The following is a 24,188-nucleotide window of genomic DNA, read 5'->3' on the forward strand; positions in this document are numbered from 1 at the left end:
AGTCTAACAAAAATTTCTGTAAATTTCTGTAAAAATTTCTGTAAATTTCCGTAAAACTTTTGCCAATTATATTGATGCTAATTGCTTTCCACCAATTAATATAATACATTATTGTGATGTAGTTAATGACTTAAGATCATGATTTGTTAAGAGTATATAAACTGGAGAATACGCAGAATAAAAACTTTTTTTCTTGGATCCTGATCACGTGTGTGTATGTCATGTCTGACCTAACGGTGACACCAGTATTTTAACTCGTAATTTTCTGGTGCTCAGAAATCAAATTCAAGCACTCTGTAAATGTCTTGCAAGGTAGTTCAAACTAGATTTAGGAGCAAGTAGGTGGATAAATGATGGAAAAGGGAGGTCATTTAACAGTCTGATCCTCTGCTAGTCTGCAAAAATAATTAGTCCTAATTATACCTTGTTGAATGTCCTCCTTTTATTGTGAAAGACAAACCCACTAAATATGATTAGTATTCCTAGAATAATTTTAACTAGGAATCATATTATTTCCTAGAGTAGCTATGCACATAAACGTAGCTCTACTTTCTCCCAGAATTGTTACTCTACTTTTATGGAGGCTGTTAATTACTGGTGAAAAATCCTGGTGTATAACAGATTCCTCCAACAAAAATCCTTGGACCTCCTTCATTTATGTGAACCAACTTGATTTTATGTGTAATTTATGTGTATTTTAATAATTAAATCCAGATTCTTTCTTCCTTGCTTTTGATGACAGGAAGAAAATCCCTACCATATGGTCTACTTCAGACACAAACTGTTTAAGTCTATGGTGAATTCCCTGGATCTGTAGAACATACATATACAGTTTACTTTTGATTGTGCACAGGGTTATGCAACTTAAGCTCTCAGATTTGGTCTGTGAATCCCTTCATTGTTCAATATAAGCTTTTAAAATTGTGAATGCTGCTGGAATGCTTGGTACATGTCTCCAAAAGGCTTTTACTAGTTGAAAGGGTATTGGGGCAAAGGCCTTGGAGTGTTGGAAAGTTAATTTGTATTGCTGTAACTCTTATCTATCTATAGAGGAGTCTCAGGGTTACAGAATTTTAAGTTTTGGAAGGATACAAGACAAAACTGGGCTCTGTCACTTTGTATTGATGCCATTTCTGCAAGCCTTAGCATGCAAATTTTGGACTCTGTAGCTTTTTTCTCCTTCTATATAAAGCTCCTTCTACTAGTATGGAAGGTCCATTTCAGTAACAATAAACACCCAATTATTTGCAATACTTAAACTGTTAAAAAAACCTTTCTATCAATCTGATCTAATTTTAAAAAATTATACCAATTTAAATGAGTACCTTAAAATGGTAAACTTAAGAACTTTTCAGCACACAATTAAAATTAGCATGGGAACAATAATTCAGTATGCAAAGGAAATACAAATACAAGGTCCAAGGATAATTATAAACCCCCCTCATGGCAGTTTTCATCCATGCTAACTGCATTCTTGGTTATGGTATTCAAAATGTTCTCCAACTGAAGGGAAAAAAACAAACCAACAAACCCCAAAAGAGATTACCTGCATTAGAAACACTGTAGAATCTCTGCAGTTTAAAACTCACTGGAAAAAAAAAAAAAGAAAAAAAAAGAGGGAGACCCAAGAAGGATTCAGTTGCTCAGTGCTTTATTTCACAAAAGAATGAACATCTCAGCAAATGTGTAGTATCATACTTTCCACATATCAGCAGAGCCCAGGCAGCAGCGAAATGTTACTGTTCTCTATGCTTTACTGGCTGTTAGAAGGAAAAAAGTAAATTGAGCCTAATGCTCAACTATAAATATTGTCAAATACATCCCTGTTTTCAGTGTGTTTTAATTAAAATAGATCTTATGCTGCCTCCTGTTGGTCACCTACAAACAGAAACATCTAAAATTAGTCTCCACATTAGGAACTGCAGTCAGAACATTCTATAGCCTATACCTTACCTACTACCCTTTACTAACCAGAGGAGGTAAACAGTTTTCTTCACTGAGTAATACCATAAATAAATCTGACCCAGAAAATCTACTCAATTTTGTGAATATAACGAATTTTTAACAGCAGTAAACTGACTTACTACAAATGTATTTAGAATATAGAAAACAGATTAATTAGTCCTTAAATAATAATCATCAGGTCTGTGCAAACATAATCAATAAAACACCTGAATAATTGATATTTATTATAACAACTAAACCAGTATGATAATATTACCAAAGTGCCATAACATTTTGATAGCATTCTTTAAAAATTAAGATTATCCAATATAATCATCACTGGATAATAAACTCCCACATACAATATATATTATCTTCGTGTATATTATACTGGTCATGCTTATAATGTATTCTGTGACATAAAATAGAATACTATTAGAAATGTTTTGGTTACATCATTTAAGTGCAAATAGTAGAATATAATTTTACATGCATTTTGTATGTTTAAACATCACTCTATTTCAGTGAGAACATACATAGTCGTTAATCTAGTTACTATTTTTAGAGGAAGGTACTTTTTCATAAAGCTTTGATTCAAAGAGCTTTGGAAAGTCATAAAAGATTTTTAAAAACTCACTTTGCATTAATTTTGTGACTTTTGTTTTTAATTGCATTAATGCTCCGTAGACTGAAAAATCTGTTTGATCCAGACTACAACAGTTACTCAAGCAAATAATTCTCTTTTTTTGTGAAGTTCACTGAGAATTCTTACATCTTTAGCAATTAATCACAGAGTTTGGAACATAGGTCCTTTCTTCTATGATAAAGCCTTGTTTTTAAACATGACTTCCTAACACTTCTGCTTCTTCTGCATTCAGTTCTGCTACCAGATTTAATACTTTGTATGTGGAAATATGGCAAATGATCCTTTTTCCTTCTGTGAGAGCTGTAGTACAGGCTTACCTGCCTAACTGCAGAAAATCAGTACCATTTCACAGTAACTTTTCTGTAAGCAATACTAGAGAGTAACTGACATTACTACATTATTTCCTGATCACTGAGTAAGAGCTCAACTCCCTGTGAAATCCATGAATGATTTTTCAGACTGGGAACTGACATTAGTTCCTGCACAAGTATAGTGTAGAATATTAAAGAAGCATGTCTATTTTCCCAATTCAGCTACAGTCAGTTTTCACTATCTATAATTCCTCTGTACTGAGGAATTTCTTACATACGTCATTGCTCTGTCTGATGTCAGATGCCAGAGTCTTATAGCAAGTAGCTGGGTGAAAGACTGCCAAAAAGATCTGCTGTAGGCAAAAACTTAGAGGAAAGAGCATCACCTGAATGACTCACTCGCTTGCAGTTTATGTGACCCAGCAATCTGGTCATGACAGTGGCAATTAAAACACCCTTGCAAATCTCTAGTCTCTTTCAATTTGCATAGCTATTTATACCCATGTACTACAGGCATATTATGTCACTTCTCTCAATGCATAAATTGTATACTCATATTACTCAGGTATAAACACAACACAAATACATAAGCAAAGGTGAATTGGGCCTTTTATTCCAATGATGTGACAAGTTGCAATAATTAATGGTTAATGAAGTCTCTATGCTACCCTGAGTAGCTTCATTAAAACTAAAACTACCATTTTCCTATGTGTTTGGTTTTTTCCTATTGTTTCAGTAAGTAGGAATAGTATTCTTCCTCTCTCTACTCAATACATTTGCTTTGCACTAACAAAAAGTAGTTGTGTCCCAATATAAAAATACTTGCATTTCTGCAAGGTGATTGTAGAGGTTACCTAGCTACGTTTAGTTAAAATATGGAGACTTATTATGAAAAAAAACCAAAATAAATGGGAAAGTTGCCTGAAATACTGTAGCAAGCTACTTACTTCTACAGAACTGACACACATATTAATATACAGAAATTACTGAGTGGAAGGGTCCTGCTCTCTTCCAAATGTACATGATTTTATTTTACATGCTTATGAAAATTGCTATGATAAATGTTATCTAAATTTGTAAGGGTATCTCATAACAAATTACAGAGTCAGTCACAGAAGCAGAACCTTCCATTGTTTACTGTTTAAAACAGAAGCCTGTTCTAGGCAATATTAAGCTTTAAGTATTAATATTCAGCTTGGGTTTTACAAAAAGTACATGCAGTAGTGATGTGATAATGAACTTACCACAGTTGTCTCAAGACATATGAAAGATGTCTCTGATGCCTCACTAAATTTTATTCATTATTTAAACTTCTTGAACAGATGTGATTAAATGTTTAGAATCATTATTTTTGTCTGGCAGAAGACAACCTTACTACTTTCACAACACTTATAGGGAACATAAGGGCTCTCAGTGTCTTATCTGGATACCTGGTAAGAAAGGAAATTCTCAGGCTGTGGAAGAATCCAAATTAATTTATGAAACCTAGCTAATTTCAGTGTCCTCCTGTCAGAAAGAAGACTGACTTTGTAAGCATGAGATCAAATTTACTTCAGAATATATGGCTAGATTAATATTAGCACTAAAAGTCCATTACAATTTTAACATTATCATAGCTGACTATTTAAAGTTTATCAAGCAATATATTGTGTAGTGTTAACTGTGCAATATTTTAACATCTAAAAAATACAATGAAGTTCAAGATAAAGTGTTTGAATTAATTTAAACCACAAGAGATGATTTCTCACCTCAGAAATACTATTTACTATTGACTTTTAATTTGGGGGTGTAGTTTTGTAACTTTGTATTTGATGTATGACAAGATACAAACTTTTCCCATAGTTAACGGAAGCAACAGCTACGGTTCAGTTTACAGCTTGCTGCTATAAGCAGCCTAGTGACTGCTTAGTAGGTAGCACTGAAGACTTCAGAGATGAAGACTTCTGATAGAAAACATCCTGAAGTGTTCTTTCTTTAGTTAGCAACATGACTGAAGCAAAGATATCACATGAATCATCTGTCCTGTAGAAATCTTACCTACCCTGCAGTATGTTATTGAAGTTTACTTTGCCACAGTTAATGGCATGGAAACAGAAAATAGAGCTACTACTAAGGCACAAGGATGGAGAAAAACTGGCAAAACTGAAGAGCTGAAGTAAGATGCCAGGAATTATCAGTCTCTTCAAGTTAGATACCTGGTTTTAATATGTGAAGGTCACTTTGGCTCTTGTCCTTGCTAAGGTCATTGTGATAAGATAAAGCTGACAATGAATTCCTCTTACAGGTTTATGAACATAGAAAATCTGAATAACACTAATGAAAATGTCTTTTAAACTTCAGTTACATAGGGAAAACAGTATCACAGTCAGTTTTCTCATTTAGCAATTTGTCTATTGGGACAACTGTGAATATTACAGAAATAATGACACATATTACACAACTAATTCCTCATGAATATTATTTTTGGAAAATTAATATAATTTTGAAAATTATTCTAATAATTACAGAGAAAAGTTGTATATAAAATTAAGTATATAATACTGTCTGTATAACGACTAGCATGAATGACATTTTAATGGAGTCTTCAAAAAGCAATCCTACAGCATTTAATCAAAACTGAAAATTTAAACAAATAAGTACATATTTCTCCATCTGTAAACTAATACTTAAAAACTATTCTACAATTTGTGCATTTAAATAGACTCTTTTTAACTTGGGAGTTTCAAAATTCTCCAGAGCAAATTGTCAGTACAGGTGACCAGGGGTCCCTATATTTATTAAACTGAATGACCTGACAGTAAAACTCAGTTAAGGCTCTTGGCATTGGCGAAACTTCTTCCCACTCAGACCTACTACTGTGGTAGACTTGAACTTCATCTGTGATTTCTTCTGGAGCATAATCACCACCTAGTATATAAATTTTGTCTTCTGTCCCAACTGCCCCTGCATTAAAGCCAGCGCATTCAAAAGATCCTTCCCCTTTCCAAACACAGGTTTCTGGGCAAAAACTGTAAACCTTGTAGGTGGAGAGATCACATATGTACAATGTGCAGTTCACTGGAACAGCTTTGATTAGAGTTGCATGGAAAAACTGCCCAAATTCTGCTACAAGCTCAGACCACTGATCAGTCATAGCATTATACTTAAAGAAACAGTCAAGGGATGGATTAAAGGCATCAGTAATCTCTACTTCTGAGCCAAGGACATAAATTATATTCTGGCATGCACTTGCTTCCGGATAGTAGATACCTCTTGGTAACTGGCTTACAGATTTCCAGTCTTTGGAAAGAGGGTTATAGGATTCTACATCCAAAAGACTCCGAGTTTCTTGAGCTCCTCTGGTCTTTCCACCTATCACAAAGAGCTGATTTAAGGTTACAACAGATGTGTGCATTGTCCTCGGTTTTTTCATAGCTGACACTATGGAGAATTCATTGCTGACTGGGCAGTAGCACCACGTTTGGTCAGTGGCATCATGAAACGGTTCAGCAATATGAAGCCTGACAGTCCTATAACAATTACCCTTGCATCCTCCAGTTATAAATATTTTTTCTCCATAGCTAGACAAACTTGACCCTGGCAGATCAATCATGTGCGTATGTGGTAGTTCTTTCCATTTATCTGTTTTGATGTTGTAGCAGAACGTATGTCTGTTTTCTCCATCTTCATCAGTTTTATGAACGAATATATATTTTTCTGTTGTTGAAGGACGTGCATCTGGAAACAATCCACTGAAGTTCTGCACACTTTTAACTGCATCATTGATTATTACTGAGCAATTAGCACTCTTAAGTAAGTGCTCTTCAGAATGCAGAAAGTCCTGCAAAGTCTTTTCAGGTAACTGGTGTAATCTCACTTTTTTAATCAAATTAGGCAGGTATTTCTGCCGTGTTTCTAAGTTGTGTTTGGTCCATTGGAGGACAGCTTTCAACACTGATTCTTCCTCAGGGACATCTAGTTCATCAGCCTCGAGGCATTTTTGTAATATCTCAAAATTCATGTCCAAGAAGTCACTCGATCTGAGCAGCAATGAAAAGTGGTGTTGTACAAAATCTAGAGCATGATCAAACAAGCGGACAGACCCATAACTTTCTGATAGAGAAAGCAACTGTAAGCAATTCACAAGATCAATACTTTTTATTAGGAAGTCACTGCAAGCTTTGGAAAGGAGTGAAACTTGAAGAAATGACGACAGTTGGAACAGCATTTCCACATTATCATTGGTTATCTCTGTTTTTCCTGTGTAAGCATAATCAAGAAAAGCTTTCACTGCCTTGGGTGATAGGTTACTAATAGTAACATTGCCATCATCCCGTTCTTTCATATTAACTTCAAACATGGCTCTGTGAATAGAATACAGAAGATATACACACAAATTAAAGATTTAGCAAACAGATGAGAATACTGATGTGGAAGGAGACAATTACAGGCACTTAATAATGTGGGCTGGTCTAAAATTGGTCTAAATTGTGGAAGTTCTTATATGAACAATGAAATTACTTGGTGTGTTTGAAGAAAAAAAATATTGGTGATAAGAACATATTCAATGTGATGGCTTAACAAAATCATAGCAGCACCTGTGTTTTGTATGCATTTTCACAGATGGTGATGAAGTCTGCAGCTCTCAGCATGAGATAATATGTGAAATATTTCCGGACAACATCAGTTTCAACTTTGGGAAAGAAAGCCTGATTTAAAAAAATACATAGTAAAAAAGCCCCATGAGTTAGGTCATGCAATGTGGATGAGTACATAAAATTATGTGGAAAAAAAACCCCTTCCAAATTGCAGGCTGAGCAAATGGCCAGACAGATGATGGGTGTAGTCCTCAGAAATAAAAGTAGGTAAGGGATAAATGAGGAGAAAAAACACAAGGAAACTTAATTTTTGCTTTAGAGTTGAAGAGAGATGTATGAGCACAAGCCAATGTCAGAGAAAAAATGAGATTTTGATATGAGTGCATGACATAATGAAACTGTGCAGAAAGTAGATTGTGACTGAATACAAAGATGATGGTTGAAATTGCAGAATGAACTATTGACCAGGAGATTTGTGGAAATTTTATTACCACTTTAACTGCTTTATTCTAACTATGTAATTACATTTAACTCTTTCACACAATCTAACACGGCAAGATAAAATAATTAATTTTACAAGCAGTAAGTGCAAGCAACAGAACAGTGCTGCAATATCCCTTGCCCTACCCTTCCAGAGACTAAGCCTCAAGCTAGGATATCAGTGGCTTCTGAATATGACACAAGATAATAAGGGAGGAAGAGTTTGATAAATCATCAAATGCAAAGCAGAGAATCTGGATATTAATAGATCATAGTTAATTCATAATAAAAAAGTGTTAAATTTCAGTTATACACTTAGTATCTCACTTAGTATCTCACTTAGTTGCATGGGATTTTTGAAATCTCAGTTTTTTCTGAAGCCAAAGAGGAAAAAAAAACATCCCTGTGTATAGCACATACTCCTTGGGATGTGAACACCTGGTAAAGGAGGAACTTGTCTGACTTCCCGAACAAGAACACAAAATTACAGTAAGACAACTGTGTCACAAAGACCTCTTTGTATACTAAGTGATGATGTTTATAATCCTTTCCTCATTAACCCATGAGCTATTAAAGCTCTAATTCAGGAGTAAAATAGCAACTGAACAATACTAATAGAAGAAGAGCAATGTAGGCAAGGGCTTTGACTCTTAAAGCTAACAAGTGAGGATCAAAATGTTGCTGATTATTCGGTTTACAAAATGAAGCCAAAACTAAGAGAAGTCCAAAGGCCAAGGAAGACAAAAGGTGTTCCATTTCAAAATGTTTGTAGTGGACCTAGGTACTTTTTATTCCTTGAAGGTAAAAAATGGGCCTTGCATTGCAGGACGACTTATGAACTTGATGGCTGCTATTATCTACCATATCAACCATTATGAGCAGGGAGAGATCCCTCCTGGCAGATTTTAATCTGAAGAGTCTGTAGGTAATGAAAAGGACACACACGTTTCCATGTGCTTAACTTCAATTCTAAAAACTACCACTGGAAGCTATTTCATCCTAGTATTTCTTTCTACCAGATCATCTTGGTGCTGTCAAGCAGTTAAAGACAAATTAAAGTAGTCTTATGTGTCAGAGAAAAAAAACAAATCTGCTCCTACAGTGGAGAAAGTGCTCATTTCATCCACATTTCTTCTTTTTTTCAGTAATTATTAGAACACATCTAGCTACCTTCTGTCATACATGGCAGACTCACTTAGACCATGGGATGTTCCAGGACATTTGAAAATAACACTCACCTATCTATGGGCAACCGAATTGAGGCTATTAACTCATTCCCAAGAGTCCATTTTTTCATTGTTAGAGTCTTAGCTTTGTTTTTAGTAAACTCTATTCAGAAACACCTTCAGTGTGGAACTGCAAGTTTGAACCTTTCTAATAAAAAGGTTAGCAAAGCTTATTTATAAATTAATACTCTGTATGTGAATGAAGACTGTCCCTTAAGAATACACAGCTTTAAGCACAGGAAGGAAGATCCATTTCATGCTGAAAGGCTGAAATCTCTAGTTTAGGAAAAATATGCATATCTATTTAAATACCTCTGAAGACAATTTCTACAATATCGACCACTCTTCTTGGACAAACAAAAACCAGTTCCATTCCAAAGTTATGTACAATTTATCCACAATTGCTCAGTACAAGATGTATTTGTAATCAATCATTTCACAACATGAATGTGTCAAAGTACATAGACTATTATATAAAAATTGATATAAATACTGAAACAATATCCTTGCAGATCTTCAAGTACTGATACAGGCAACAGGTAACTCTTAAACATACATAACCTGTGTCAGTTCAACCTAACAGCAGAATCACACATTTATGATTTGAAACTTGCATTACAGAGTTTCAACTGCTGTTGGAATCTGATTCATAAAGTCCTCATGGCTTTCTGAAAATACTAAGAGCTGTAGCTCGCATACCCCTCAAAGGATGTTTGAATGCTGTGCTCAAAACTCTGCAGATATATGTAAATTGTGATAATTTTTTTAACTTTTGGTTTGTTTGGTTGGGTTTTTTTTAAATTCTATTCCCTCCCTCCTTCCCTCCCAGAGAACTTAGAATCTATTTCCTGCAAACTCGCACCAAAATTAGGTTTACCTGAAAAAATCACTGCATGCTGCCAGTACGCAACGATGACAGGGAATTATTTCATCTTTCACACGAATTTTAAAATCAAAAAATATATTTTGTTCTCTGAACTTTTGTAGTACTTTTAGAATTTGTTGTCCATGACCTTCAGCCACTAAGGAATTGATTTTATTTTCAGGAACAGAAATTCCATTGCAAATAGGTCTGCTAATGTAATCCCGTTGATTGGCCATGTTTTCTTCAATCTATTCCTGAAATGGAAAAATAAGTCATTGATTCTACAGTCTTATCATTAAAAAAAACAAACTATATCAATGCACCATAAACCAAACAAAGAAGTTCCCAGCATTGAATTTAGTTTGTGTATCATATCCACAGTTAGAAATTTGTGTTACAAGTGACTTTGATAATATATATTCATATGGCAAATTTTGTAAAGTAGATTATCTGCCATATATCAGAGAACAATTCTACAGAGAATACCCACCTGTAAGAATTTTTTTAATAAAGTCCACGGGAAGCACATCAAGGAGTGTGTTTAATTGTCAATTAAGAGAAAGACTAGTCCTAGGCGTACCCTCAAAAAACCCCAAATTTTTACAATTTTATGTAAAATTAAGATGGAAAAAGAAAACTTAGTTACATATTTTACATTCCAAAAGGCTGATCACTCTACATCTTGTAGTGGAAGGGAGACAGAGGCTATTAGACTGCATCCTAAGTGGATTCCCATGAGGCATTCTGGACTGCAATAATGGCATACAAACAACACCAAGAGCCTGGCTGAATAACAGGATTGCTGGGGCTTACCAAACAGGGTCATTTAGAGACAGTTTTTTGACAGTGCACCTTTGAGTGCTTAGTCAATTGAAACTGATTTTGTCATGTACCTCTAGTCATGTTAGGAAGCTTTGTGTTTGCCCACCCTAAGTTTCATTTACAGTGGCGTAAATTAACTGGCTTTAGAACACATTTAAATTTAAGACCATCTCCCTTTCAGTAGCTAAGTTTTTCTCTGGTGAAAATCCCTACACTGAAGTGTGGTTTTTTTCTATGGTAAATTGGTTTGAACTGTTTTTTACAATGAAAATATTTTATACCACTTTGCCAATATAAAGAAACTTCAAACATGATTATATTTTATTTACACCTATTTAAAGAGCTATTTATTTATTGCAGATGCATAAATTGCCCTTACTGAAAATCTGAGTCAAGACTGCCTATTTTAAAGCTTAAAGAAACATTCCAATTTTTTTTTATTCCAGGATTTTGCTTCCACAATTCCAATTAAAATCAGTAACAGATAATGGCCCACCTGAATTGACAGGGGACAAAATATTCCAAACAAAACCCAGAAACAAGAAAATACTGGTTTTGGTTTTTAATTTTCTAAAAAGGCTCATCTGATGACACGATATATTCAGCAGAAACTAAACCATCAGGCAGTCTTCTTCATGTGAGGTACTTTCACAGCAGACTGATCTATACTTTATCTAGTCAGGTAGCTCCAACCACAAATAGACCTCCATGTCTCCTGGAAGAGAAGAGATCCAGTGATCTTGCTGCCAGCACTGGAACCCTTGGAGCAGGCATCTTCTCCTTCCCATGGCCAGACAATCTCAACGTATTCACTCTTTCCATTCTAAGCCTGAGAAACTAGGAAAATACAGAAGAACAAGACCACCATTTATTCTGATAATGTATGGCCTCATAAACCCCAATTCCATAAATCATGAAACTTTTTCGTATGGTAGAATTCTCTAGAATACCTTTTTCTTATGAATTTAAAAGCCTGCTCCTCAAAAGGCTAAATCTTCAAAAGCAGAGTTGCTTCAATAACATTAGTTTCCCACATTTGAATGAAACTTTTTTTAAAAAGAAAGTGAATTTCAAAGTTTATTTGGCATCACATCAAATAACACTTCTTCTAAAAGAAACATAAACCTTTCTGCAAAATTCTAGAACTGACAATTGATACTAGACATCTTTCTCCACTTACATGTAATTTCTATAGCAAGCTCCAACCTACAATGTGCTTTCTGATGATAAAATTACCAATTTCAGTAATATTCGTATTTGTATTATGAATATGGAAACATCTACTGTAATCAAGTCAAACTATGCTATTTTAGGCAAGACATCATATGAACACTTTCATACAAGCAATCAATGTTTCAGAAAGTTTTCTTTTACCACACTATTACCACAAAAACTCTATTCCAGTACATTGGTGTAGACTGTAAACCTCTTAATTACACATCAATTTATTAATGCTTATGTATATTTGTTCTTCTGTTAAAATTGTTATTTGACTTAATTTTCCTTTGTATATTTATTCATTCTTACAATTATCAAGAGTATTGATATCCTGTCTCAACTTTCATTAGAATGAATAATTGTCAAACTTTCCAAGGTCCACTTATAAGGCTGAGTTTCTGGGTTTCCTTATTGCTTGCAGTTTTCTCTTTACTCTGGTTTGATCCTAAATTTCTTTCACTGATACAAGATTTGTTGTACAACATTATGGTTCAGACGTCATTACTGTCTCACTAGACCAATTTCCAAGTCATCTAGTGCATCCTAATCCTAATCTCTAATAGCAGTATCTCATAATTTTCTAAAAAGCAAAATTCAGCAGTGTATCTTTAATGTTTTTGTCCACAATTAAGGAATATAGTAATGAACACTGTGCAGTGACTTAGCCTAATTCACCCTTCTCTCTATTAAAAAAATACATATTAATAAATTTAATTTCTAGCTGTCTTGTAGCCAATTCCTGACTTACTTTATAATTTTGGTATTAATGTAATACTTCACTGAATCTGCTGATGATTTTAGAGCCCTTCAAACTCTCTTAACAATTCAGCTAAAACTTGGTATGTTAAACAAGGCATTTATAATTATTTCATGCATTCTTCTACAAAGCCATATTAATTATGAGTAGGGATTTTATAAATATTTGATCAGTAGGGGTTTTTATAAATATTTGATAAAAAGGTAAGAAATGTAGGGGGTGCAGATATACGTGGAAGAGGTCTGCAGCTCAGGAATGCTGGGCAACACCCCTCCTTTTATTTGCTCCATAAACTCCCCCAGGATTCCAATTACAAAGCCTGTTTTATTGTGGATTACCAAGAACCAAGCTCCAGTAAATGGTTCATTAGATCTGGGATCTCTTACTTTTCCTTTTAAGACACGTCTGTGTGTTGTTCAGCAACCGGCCTTGCAGCCTCTCCTGGAACATGACACAAGTACTGCTGTACGTGATCCAATCTCTCACCACCTGGCAAAACCTCCCTGCTCCTCCTGGACCTTTACAGTCTTACACTGGCAAATGCCCCCTTAGCTATTAGCCTGCTTTTCTGAAAAAAAAAAAAAAAAAGAAAAAACAACAAACCAACAACTGGTTGACAAAGACAACTGAAAACGATTCCAAAACTAAACTCCCCTAAAGTTAAAATTTAAACATTTGCCCTGGCTTCTTTTTATTGGATAACACCTGAAACACAAGGCCAGTTGGCTGCTACAGTGAAAACTGATATAAACTTCACAGTTATTAAGGTCAACCCCATATAACACATGTGTGGGGGACATATATGTACCTCTCAAAACTATCTGTACAGGTGTCCAGTTGAGGGGCCAGATTCTGCATGCCTGACAGTCAAGTGGCAAGCAATGGCCAGTCTGTGTAAGGCCACAGAGCAGCGAGCAGTTGAACAGAAGGCTGGGGATATGTCAGGACCCAGGACATCCCTCTGGCTGTCCTGAGCAGCCAAGACCCCTGCCAGAGGTCTCAGAGACCCTGGCACAGAGCCCAAAATGACTGTGGCTTTGATTATGACCTGTGGAGCAAGTTACCAGCCTTAGATGAAGATCTGCAAGCCATGACAAATTAAGTAGAATGATAGTGAATTTATCCTGAGGTGAAAAAGTAGATTTTGGGGTTTTTAGAATGGCGGTCCAAGGGGCAAGATGAAGGGATCTGGACGTGTCCAGCCTTTCTCCTTCTTCTTCTTGGCCTCCATCTTCTGCTGTGATGTTGGCACTTTTAGATTGGTTTAGAGTAGAAGCTCACTGTCTAACATAGGCAATAGGAATTAGAAAGTAATTGTAAACGTTGTATACCTAGTTTTTAGTATAAAGACATAACACCGCCCCAGGGGCAGGCAGAGTGCCTCTGACTGTCTTGCTGAGGGGACCTCAGCAGGACAGGAGAAAGAATTTTATAGATAAGATACAATAAATAACCTTTAGACAGAGAAATGAAGAGCCCTGACTCTTTCTTCAAGTGCCGGGCTGGGAAAAGGGACTTTCCAACTTTTCTTGGGGCCACTCTGACAAGCTAGAGGCCCTGACAGGGATAGTAAGCTACTTTTGGTCATTATGGTGGATGAAATAAGGGACAGCCTGAGAGCTCGGAGGGTAAGAGCATTCTTATGATCTGTCACAGAATCCAGTAATAAGGGTCCAGACCTCATTAGCTGCACTGTTTATAAGACCCCTCTGTTGTAGAAGCATAGAGTGGTTTGGGTTGGAAGGGCCATTAGGGATCACCTGGTTACAAGCCTTTGCCAGATTTAACACTGTCCTTTTCCCAGGACACTAAGGGATGGAGCAGTCTAGAACATAAAGAGCTCATTGACCCAGATGACAGGTAACTACACTGAGAACTCTGATAAGACCATAGTCAAAATATGAGATATACATACATTCCTCTTAGTATCTAAGCATTTGTAAAAAGCTACATGAAAGTGTTTAACTGACCTTGATTCCATGCAAACAACTGCCAAAACATCACTGAATTTTTAGTGGAACTTTTCACTTCACCAATGCTAATGTTCCCTTTCCAAAGATATATGGAGGATGTAACATATTTGATTGTTTTTTAGTTAGCACCGTCAACAATCCTTAAGTGTTCTTATAATTCTGTACCTAGAAGACACTGAAATGTGTAATTTATTTTCTTATACTTTTCCTATGGGAAGTTCAAATGACCTTTAGACATTAATTTAATAACCTGGATATATGTTGAATCCTAGATATTATTCTAAGAGACTATAAACACAGCATACTGTTAAACTCATAAAGGAGAATGTTGCGGTGTGTTAAGTTGGTGATATATGTTGAATCCTAGATATTATTCTAAGAGACTATAAACACAGCATACTGTTAAACTCATAAAGGAGAATGTTGCGGTGTGTTAAGTTGGTATGTTCCGTTCCCCCTATTTTGTAATGGTTCTGCCCTGGTTGCAAATGTATCCTCTCCTGAACCCCTCTCCAGTTTCCTTAGAAACCAATGTATCTCCTTCTGCCAGTTTCCCTGACTCCTCCCCGGTCTCCCTGGAGACCAATGTATCTTCTTCCAAACCCTACCCCAGTTGCCTGCCAGTTACTCTGCACCCCCACCTTTTTCTCTGGAACATTCTAGCTAGGGCGTTGAGTGATTGGTTCAGGGGCCACGGCCCCTCCCTTAGTTTGTCACTATTGGTGTTTCTTCTATGTCAATCCCTTGTACCTCACTTCCCCCTGGATTCCCATTTGTTCCTGAACGGTTTCTAACCCTGCCTCCCACACCCTTTATAACCTGATGTAACCCCTCCCTCTTCCTCTTTGGTTCCTGGCCCTCCCTGAATTTATAATAAACCTGGACTAGCTGCAACTGAAGAGTGCTCTCTTCTTTCCTGCGGGCTGAAGCTTAAGGCACTGACCACGTCCTCGCTCAAGGCAGCACTGCTATTATAACGTAGGGTGCTGACCTTAGGCGCTGTGCCTGACATTAAAGTCAGGATAGTGCCCCCTTGGCTGCAAGCGGTGCTGGCCTGCTTGCCGGGATGTCTCTAGCCACACTGCTTCGGTTCTGGCGCCCAACGTGGGGCCTGAGAGCAGCTCCTGGCCTCGCCTGGCCTGAGCGCATCGCCTGAGGGCGTCTACAGACCCCGCGGGCAGGATAACGAAAGTCTCACTGGCCGCCGAACTACTCCCAGTGGGAGCAAACCCAGTTCTAGTGGGTGGTGCTCCTGGGGGACCAGGAACGGCAGCTCCTCCTGCCCAAGGAGTTGTTCCCACTGCAGGACCCCTCGCTCCGGATTTCTTTTGGCCCCCATCGGATTTGTAAGTGCTTCTTCTTTTCTGCCCTGTCCTTTTAGCCCTTTTTATCCCTTTGCAGCACGGGTGGTGTCAAAGGTTTTTTCTTCTCTCTCTTCGCTGTTCAGCTTTATACTTCTGACCGGGGCTGGTGTGGGGCTCTTCCTTATTTTCTTTTGCAATTTTTCCGGAATGGGGGGCGATTTGGGTTGCACCATTTAAGATCTTTCGTCATGGGTGCTAGACTTTCTGCAACCCAAAAGAGAGCTTATACCCAGGCTGCGGGAATCCTTGCGGGGGGGGCTTTAAAGTTCAAAAAAGGGAGTTACATAAGTTGATTAAATGGCTGTCTTCTCAATTTCCTGAAGTTTCCCCCGAACAAATATATGACCCTGATTTTTGGCATGGTGTCAATGTTAAATTACAAAATCTGGTTAAGTCAGGGGACGCCTCGTTAACAAATATAATTTATTGGGTTTCTCAAATTAGATCTATATTAAAATCAAGTTCAAAGTTGGGAAGACAGCCTTCATTTTCTAGTTTGTGCCCCAGTTCTACCTCTACCCCTGCTCCTAGCCCTTTTCCCTCCCCTGTCTGTCCTAAATTTGGGATTTTGAGAGGAGCAGCTCGCTCCAGCCAGGCGCAGGGAGTCCATCATTCCCCTGGCTCCCCTCAAAGCTCCTAATCCCCCCGCCCCAGGAGTCCTGGCCAGATTCTCAGGGATCCCTTTCCTTCTGCCTCTTTCCCAGTTCACAAGCCCCCAGTTAGGAAACCCTCGGTTCGTTTCTGTCTCCCTCCACAGGATGGCTCCCATGGAATCCAAGATGGAGAGAGCCACATGGCTAAGGTTGGAAAAATCCCTTCTTCTCCCCACAATCCCTTTCAGTCCAGGAACAACCCCTTCCTGTCCCTGGACTCCTCCCAGTTTCCCTCCGCTCCTCCTCCCTTGTCAGCCCCTCCCATGACACTTCCCATTTCTCCCCCCCCCCCCCCCTTTTTATGAAGCTCTGCCCCCTATCTCCTCCCTAGGAGCGGAGACTTTAACATCTGACGTTTCCACCCAGTCCTCCAGCCACTCCCCTTCCTCTCACCCTTCCGGTTCCCACGTTTTGGTGTCCGGTGGGGGGGGGAGGGGGGGGGAAACCTGGGAACCGGGGCCGGTTTCTATTCCATCTGCGGCTCTGGTCACATACCAACCAGAAAGGGAGGGGAGAGCCCAGGCCCAGTGGGTCCCCTTTCCCCACCACCAGATCAAAGAACTATGCAAGGCCCAAAAGGACTTCTCCCGGGAGAGTGAATACTTCCGGGGGATCCTGAGGGCCATGTTGTTGGAATCGGAGGTCACCCCCTTCGATCTCTGGCGCCTTTTTTCATGCCTCCTCAACCCCACGGAATTTGTGATGTGGGAGGAGGCATGGAAAAAGGAGGTGGTGGGGATCCTTCCATCCCTGTGGGACGACCCCCACACAGGACACGACCTAGATGGCAAGGTCATTTCCATCAACCACCTGTGCAGGACTGGGAACTGGGCAGAGAGTCCCTCCCAGGCCAGAGCCATCCTCCCAGAGGTGTTCAGGGAAAACGCAAAGGCAGCAGAGTGGGCCTTCCTGGGGCTGCGGACAGCCGCCCCTCAAATTACGTATTCTAAGATCTTTCAAAGTGCAGACGAACCATTTATTGAGTTTGTGGAGAGACTTTGCGGATCAATCGAAGTGCAGGTGCAGAGTGAGGAAATCAGAATGGAGATTCTGGAAGAGGTGGCATCCGCAAATGCCAACTTCACCTGCAGGGATGCCATTCTCAGTCTACCACTGGACCCTCCTCCCACTCTGCGCCTAATGCTTGAAGTCTGTGCTCGAAAGGTCTCATTACCATCAAGGGACTCCGATCAGAAGGTCAAACCACCATCTCGTCATGTTGCTGCTGCTGATTCTGCTGCCATGGACATTGCATCAGCAGAACAATGCACTCCCTCATCAGACCATCCACATCATCCTAACACTCCGTGACCGGCCCAGAAAAGGACCTCCCCATGCCACCTGTGTGGGAAGCTGGGGCACTGGATGCCCGACTGTCCTTTGAGAAGGGAGTTCTATGAGTTTAAAAAGGGGCAAGGGCTCTGGGGGAATCCCCCGGCAAAAAACTAAGATCCGAGCGCAGTCCCCCCCTGCGCTATGACAAAAATAAGGCGGGTTTGGTTCCATCTTGCGGGGAGGGGAAAGCAGGAGAACCGCCTGTTGCCATGACTGATTTTGACCATTACATACCAGGCTTGTCACGTTTATTACGCCTCCGACCTATGCCTGTACTTACTACCTCTTCCAAAACTGTACCTTTCAGGCTGCAGCTGACGGAGCCTCTCCACCTAAAGGACTCCAATTTCCACCTGGTGACCGCGTGCCCAGAGTGCCCAGGTAACTGGGGGCGGATCAGCTGTAAGTATGTAGTTGTCGGAGACACAAAGTTCACATCACTTGAGGTAAACATTGTCCCAGGTCTCTTAACATCAGACCTGGGGCAGTTCTCCATCGGGCTGCCCTGTGTCCACCCCCTCCCCTTCCTGCCCAAAGGCCAAATTATTGCGCAAGCTATTCCTGTGCCTGGGCTGACCTGGGTCCCAGGACTACCTTCCACACCATCTCAAGACACACATCCTACGGTAGTCTGGACTCAGGTTCTAGGGCGGGAGAAACCTAGAATAACATGCCAGCTCTCGAGGCGGGGGAGACCAGAAACCTCTTAAGGGTCTATTGGACACAGCAGCAGATGTGACGATCATTCCTTCTCGGGAATGGCCGTCGCATTGGGAATTGCAGGATGTGTCGGGTCACATTCGAGGTGTTGGGGGTTTACAATTGGCGAAACAATGAAAGAGCACCGTGCAAATTAAGGGGCCAGATGGGCAATTGGACTCTCTATGCCCATGATTTTGGACTACATGGAACCCTTGTGGGGGAGAGACCTCCTTGCCCAGTGGGGAGCCTGAATTGACCTTCCAGCGGCTCGCCAAGTTTTTTGGGCAGCGGTCACTGAGGGGCGCCCTACCTGGAAACTGAATTGGAAATCGGATAAACCAGTACAGGTAGCACAGTGGCCGCTCAACAAACAAAAATTGAAAGCGCTCAACAAGCTCGTCAAGGAGCAGCTACTTAAAGGCAACCTGATGGAGACCATGTCAGAGTGGAACTCCCCAGTGTTTGTCATCAAAAAGCCAAACAAAGATAAGTGGCGGCTCCTTCACGACCTCTGCCAAATTAACATCATTGCAGATATGGGTCCTCTCCAACCAGGGATGCCGTCCCCAACGATGCTCCCCCAAAATTGGAATTTGGCTGTTATAGACTTAAAAGACTGTTTTTTCCAAATTCCTCTTCACCTGGATGATACCCCACGTTTTGCCTTCATGGTTCCTGCCATCAACCGTGGAGCCCCAAGTAAGCGCTACCATTGGCATGTTCTTCCGCAGGGAATGAAGAACAGCCCTGTCATTTGCCAATGGTATGTCACTTCCTTGCTGTCCCCAATACGTACAGCTGCTGAGGATGCCGTCATTTACCATTACATGGATGACATCCTCGTTTGTGCTCTGACCGATGACACTTACCCACGCGCTTGATCTGACAATCAATGCATTGGTTGCTGCAGGGTTCGAACTTCAGCAGGACAAAATTCAACGGATCCCACCTTGGAAGTACCTGGGTCTGGAGATAACTAGGCAGACCATTGTTCCGCAAAAATTGGCCATCAGAACTAACATTAAGACCTTTGAGGATGTCCACCAGCTGTGTGGGTCTTTGAATTGGGTAAGGCCTTGGCTAGGAATACCAACTGATGACCTAGCCCCTCTTTTCAATTTATTGAAAGGGGGAGAGGAGCTCAGTTCTCCTAGGTCACTTATCCCAGAGGCACAGGCAGCACTGGAGAAAATCCAAGGGTCCATTTCGGCCAGGCAGGCCCACAGATACCAACCGGGGCTGCCGTTCAGGTTTGTGATTCTAGGAAAGTTGCCACACCTCCATGAGGTGATTTTTCAATGGGACGATTCTATCAAGGGCAAGGACCAAGGCTCGGGGGACCCTCTCTTGATCATAGACTGGGTTTTCCTGAGCCATCATAGGTCCAAAAGAATGACACAGCCATCAGAGCTGGTGGCAGAACTGATCTGAAAGGCAAGATCATGGATCAGGGAGCTGCCTGGTAGTGACTTCGACTGCATTCACATCCCTGTCAAACTGGAATCGGGCCAATTCAAAAAGAGAACTTTTGATGAACTGCTTGAAACTAATGAGATGTTACAGTTTGCTCTGGACAGTTACACCGGCCAAATTCCTGTCAATCAGCCGGCCCATAAATTGTTTATTCAAGATGTTCAATTCTCCTTGTCATTAAAAAGAATTCAGAGTCGGACTCCTTTGGAAGCACTGACTGTGTTTACTGACGCGTCTGGAGCATCCCACAAGTCTGTTATGACTTGGAAGGACCCTCAAACTCAGTGCTGGGAGGCTGATATTGCCAAGGTGGAAGGATCACCTCAGGTAGCTGAGTTGGATGCTGTCGTCAGGGCTTTCGAGAGGTTCTCTAGCACAACAGAGCTGTGCTACAGCACTCACCAATTAAAAAAAATTAAATCTTTGTACTTCATAGCAGGTAACTTATGAGAAATAAATTGTTCTTCAATGGAACATTGTGTTTATTACATGGCCTTTTCCCAGCTTGGATCATATGTCTTACTAAGGACCAGGATTTTAAAAAAGGGAAATCTAAGAGCTGGTATTTTACAGAACACTTTATGCACCTAGGATGAAAGAATTAAGCACAGTGAAGATGAAGAAATTGTATAGATTTCTCTAGAGAACTTTCAGGGGGTGTTTTCCATACAAAATTTAACGGCACATTAATATGTGTTTTGAAAAGTTCAAGATCAGCATTCTAAGATCTAATATTAAAATATTGTATTATTGAGTCTACTGTATACCCATCAAGATGATTTGCTATTTTCATTCCTTGTCCGTTCAAAAGGAGAGAAATTAATAACTTCCTTTTAAAGAAGTTTTAAAGATACCACTCTACACTATGCATCTAATTTACATTCACTAAGATGAGTATGAGTGGAACACATATCTGTAGGATTTGGTGACACCTCTAATGAACTAAAAAGACTGACTAAAAAGCCAAGAGTCATTTAAAATGTAATTAAACTATAAATACTGAGTACAAGTTCTGTGCTTTTATATTCCATTAATGTGTTGATTGTCACTGATTGCCTAAGATTGAAAACACTAAGAGAATTCCAAGCTCCTGCCTGGAAATTTCAATGCAACTGAGTCTCACAGGTTTTTCATAAATAACTGAACTTCAAAGGAAAATCATAGTCAGTTAAACATTTCAGCAAGAAAAAAAATAAAAGCACAGGACCTGTTGAGACATTTAATCCACAAAAATGACATTTATCAATAATAAATGTTGGGATAATATTCTCAGATTGAAAGGTGACACAGAGACTTTAAACCTTTGTATTCTTTAGAAGTGATTAAAAAAAATTTGACATGGAAAAAAACCTAGCATGGTATCAGTAGGAAGTAAGGAAATTGCAGTAATTCCTGGAGGCATTTCCAAAGTGGAAGATTCCCACTCTGCAAGCAGTGATGATTAAGTGCATGTTCCCTGATAAACACATGAACCCATTAAGATAAAGCAGTAATCCCTTAAAAGAAGTAAAACTGGCTGGACTTTCTCTTAAAATTAAATTTCTCCAATTCATCAAGTTACTTTGCAAATTATTTCCTTAGCCAAAAAAGATCAAGAACTATAATTTTGATAAAAAAATGGAATTAAAATGACACACTGTACTTCTAATTCTGAAAATAACTGCAAATTCTGTAAAAGAAAATGACAGCTTTTAATGGCTTCTGTAGTCTGTCACTTTTGCATGTGATTAAAATTTCAAAACATGCATGCAATATTGAGTATCTTTAGAGATTAATTTAGCATACCTTATTATAATAGCATGTTCTACTCAAAAATGTGGGTTTATATGAATACATCCATAATTATATTACATATTATACAAGGCATCTTGAGCTTCAGATTGCACTTACACAAGAAGCTCATTTTTTAAAAAAAATCATCCACTATTGAAAAAAAGTGCTACATGTTTAAATCTCTTAAGTAGAGAGCATATCAATCAAACCAGAGGAGTTTTTTTTTTTTTTGGAACTAGGTAAGATCCACAATTCATTAGTATTATAATCTATCAGTAACTAAATATACAAACTGCCAAAATTTTCTCATCAAAGTGCACAGAATACAATGTTAGAAATGTAAGCCTCAGCTACAGTTTGATATCGGTGAAGAGCATTTTCCTGGGTTTTTTTCTTGACTGTGTAAAATCCTCCTCTGCTGTCAGTTAACTTTGTCTATGGGTTTGGATAATGCATCAGATTATGCCATTCCTTGCTTCTTTAAATCATGGAGAAAAACAGGAATAATATTTTAAAATAAGTCAGATACCCAATTGATTCCTTGATTAAACATGTTTTATTCAATGTTACTTCTGTGTTTAAAATATTTTGCAAAGACCAATCTATACTCAGCTATAACTGAGACTTATTCTGGACAGAAAGACCTTCTGGCCTGTGCACAAACAGCAGTTTTACATATTAACAGTGAGCTAGCAATGGTGAACAACAACAACAAAAAAGGAGGATTATAACAAATACCTGCAATAATACAAATTTCAGCATTTTTGCATCATTTGTACATGGTCAATAGAGGATGGATGAAGTGCAAGTATTTCTAAAGGCAAGCAACATGAAAGACAGGTTGTAAATTTTCAAATAGGCCCCAGTTTTTTAGCTATGGCTCAACTCCAAAACCAAAGGACAAACAAATTTATTACCTTTTGAGGATTTACAGATGGACTATTATTGAGGAAAAATGGGAATCCAGTTGACAACCATTGGAATTCTTAACAGAACAATCAGCACGGGATACAAGACGCTTTTGTTTGCACAGATCCTTAGGAGCCAGAACCCCGCTAGAGTGATGCAGCGCGCTGCATCTGCTCTCGGGACAATCAGCTCCTCTTTACAGTCAATGAAAGGTAAACAGAGCCCAGCCCGCTGCGACAGCTCTGCCAGGGGCCCGGAGGGCTCTCCAGCGGGACGGATGCGCTGCTGGCAGAGATGGGCCGCGCATCACCTGTCCGCAACGGGGCGCGCTGCCACCAAGAACCACCTCCCCCGGACCCCCTCGAGGGCACAACCACCTCCCAGTGCCGCACAGGGCCGAGGGAAGCGGAATTTAGAGGGAAGCGGAATTTAGAGGGAAGCGGAATTTAGAGGGCAGCTACGTTCCCTGTGCCACGGCCAGGGTTATCTGCCATCCCCAGCCCCGCGTAAGAAGTGACCGCCATCGCCCCCGCCCCGCCCGCCGCGGAGAGGGCAGCGCCGACAGCGCCCCTACTGCGCATGCTCAGGCCGCCTGCGCCTGCGCCCCGCGGCGGCTCCGTTCATTCTAAGGGAGGACTAATTCTGACAGGACGGGCGGGATGGGGCAAAGGGATCCCCTTCCCTCACAGCGCGACCCGGCCGCGGCATGCGGCGCTCCCCGCCACTGCCGCCTCTCCGCAGGCGGCGAGGCGCCAGTCCCCCCTGAGCGCTCCCTCCGAGCAGCGCACACCCACCTGCAGCCAACACCCGCAGCTCACCGACCGCTCTAGCCCACCCTCCGCAGCAGCCACGCCGGCAGATTGGCTCCTTCCGGCATCATTCTCCTGCTCCTTGCACTCGGAATGGCTCTGCCGGCCGCCACTCCAGGTGAGGGCCCGCCCACCTGTCCTCGCTGACGACACCGCGGGTGCCGCTCCGCCGCAGGCACCGCCTTTCCTCTGATAGGTCGGTACCTGGCGCATTCCGCTGTCACTCAGAGGGCGCGCTGACATCGGGTTGGGTATTGCTGTCGGGGGCGGGGCCCTCCGCGCTTCCCGCACGCCGATTGGCCCCCGCCAGACGCGAGGGGCGGGCGCAGGGAGCGCGGCCGGGCCGTGGCG

At 40.3% G+C, this 24,188-nt stretch overlaps 1 protein-coding gene across 4 annotated transcripts; it reads right to left on the minus strand.

The window, feature by feature from the left end:
• Positions 1 to 1,634: 1,634 nt before the first annotated feature.
• KBTBD3 (kelch repeat and BTB domain containing 3) lies at positions 1,635 to 23,913 on the minus strand. 4 transcript variants are annotated; one of them, XM_066544759.1, is made up of 4 exons: positions 23,823 to 23,853; positions 11,576 to 11,708; positions 10,062 to 10,303; positions 1,635 to 7,244 (listed from the first exon to the last, which is right to left on the minus strand). In XM_066544759.1, exons 3-4 carry the CDS (start codon positions 10,283 to 10,285, stop codon positions 5,624 to 5,626), a joined length of 1,845 nt encoding a protein of 614 aa, XP_066400856.1. In that variant the 5' UTR covers positions 10,286 to 10,303; positions 11,576 to 11,708; positions 23,823 to 23,853; the 3' UTR covers positions 1,635 to 5,623. The 4 variants fall into 4 exon arrangements, with proteins under 4 accessions (XP_066400856.1, XP_066400855.1, XP_066400853.1 ...); XM_066544758.1 differs by lacking the exon at positions 11,576 to 11,708 and having other exon boundaries at positions 23,823 to 23,913; XM_066544756.1 differs by having other exon boundaries at positions 10,062 to 11,708.
• Positions 23,914 to 24,188: the final 275 nt, after the last annotated feature.

The sequence above is a fragment of the Molothrus aeneus genome, chromosome 2 (genome assembly GCF_037042795.1).
Source record: "Molothrus aeneus isolate 106 chromosome 2, BPBGC_Maene_1.0, whole genome shotgun sequence".
NCBI lineage: Eukaryota > Metazoa > Chordata > Aves > Passeriformes > Icteridae > Molothrus > Molothrus aeneus.

What these genes read in the sequence shown, in the direction of transcription:
- KBTBD3 (XM_066544758.1), bottom strand. Translation starts at nt 10,285, where the DNA reads ATGGCCAATCAACGGGATTACATTAGCAGACCTATTTGCAATGGAATT. An exon ending in GCATGCAGTGATTTTTTCAG is followed by an intron (nt 7,245 to 10,061) that starts GTAAACCTAATT and finishes TTCTATTCACAG; the next exon opens with AGCCATGTTTGAAGTTAATA.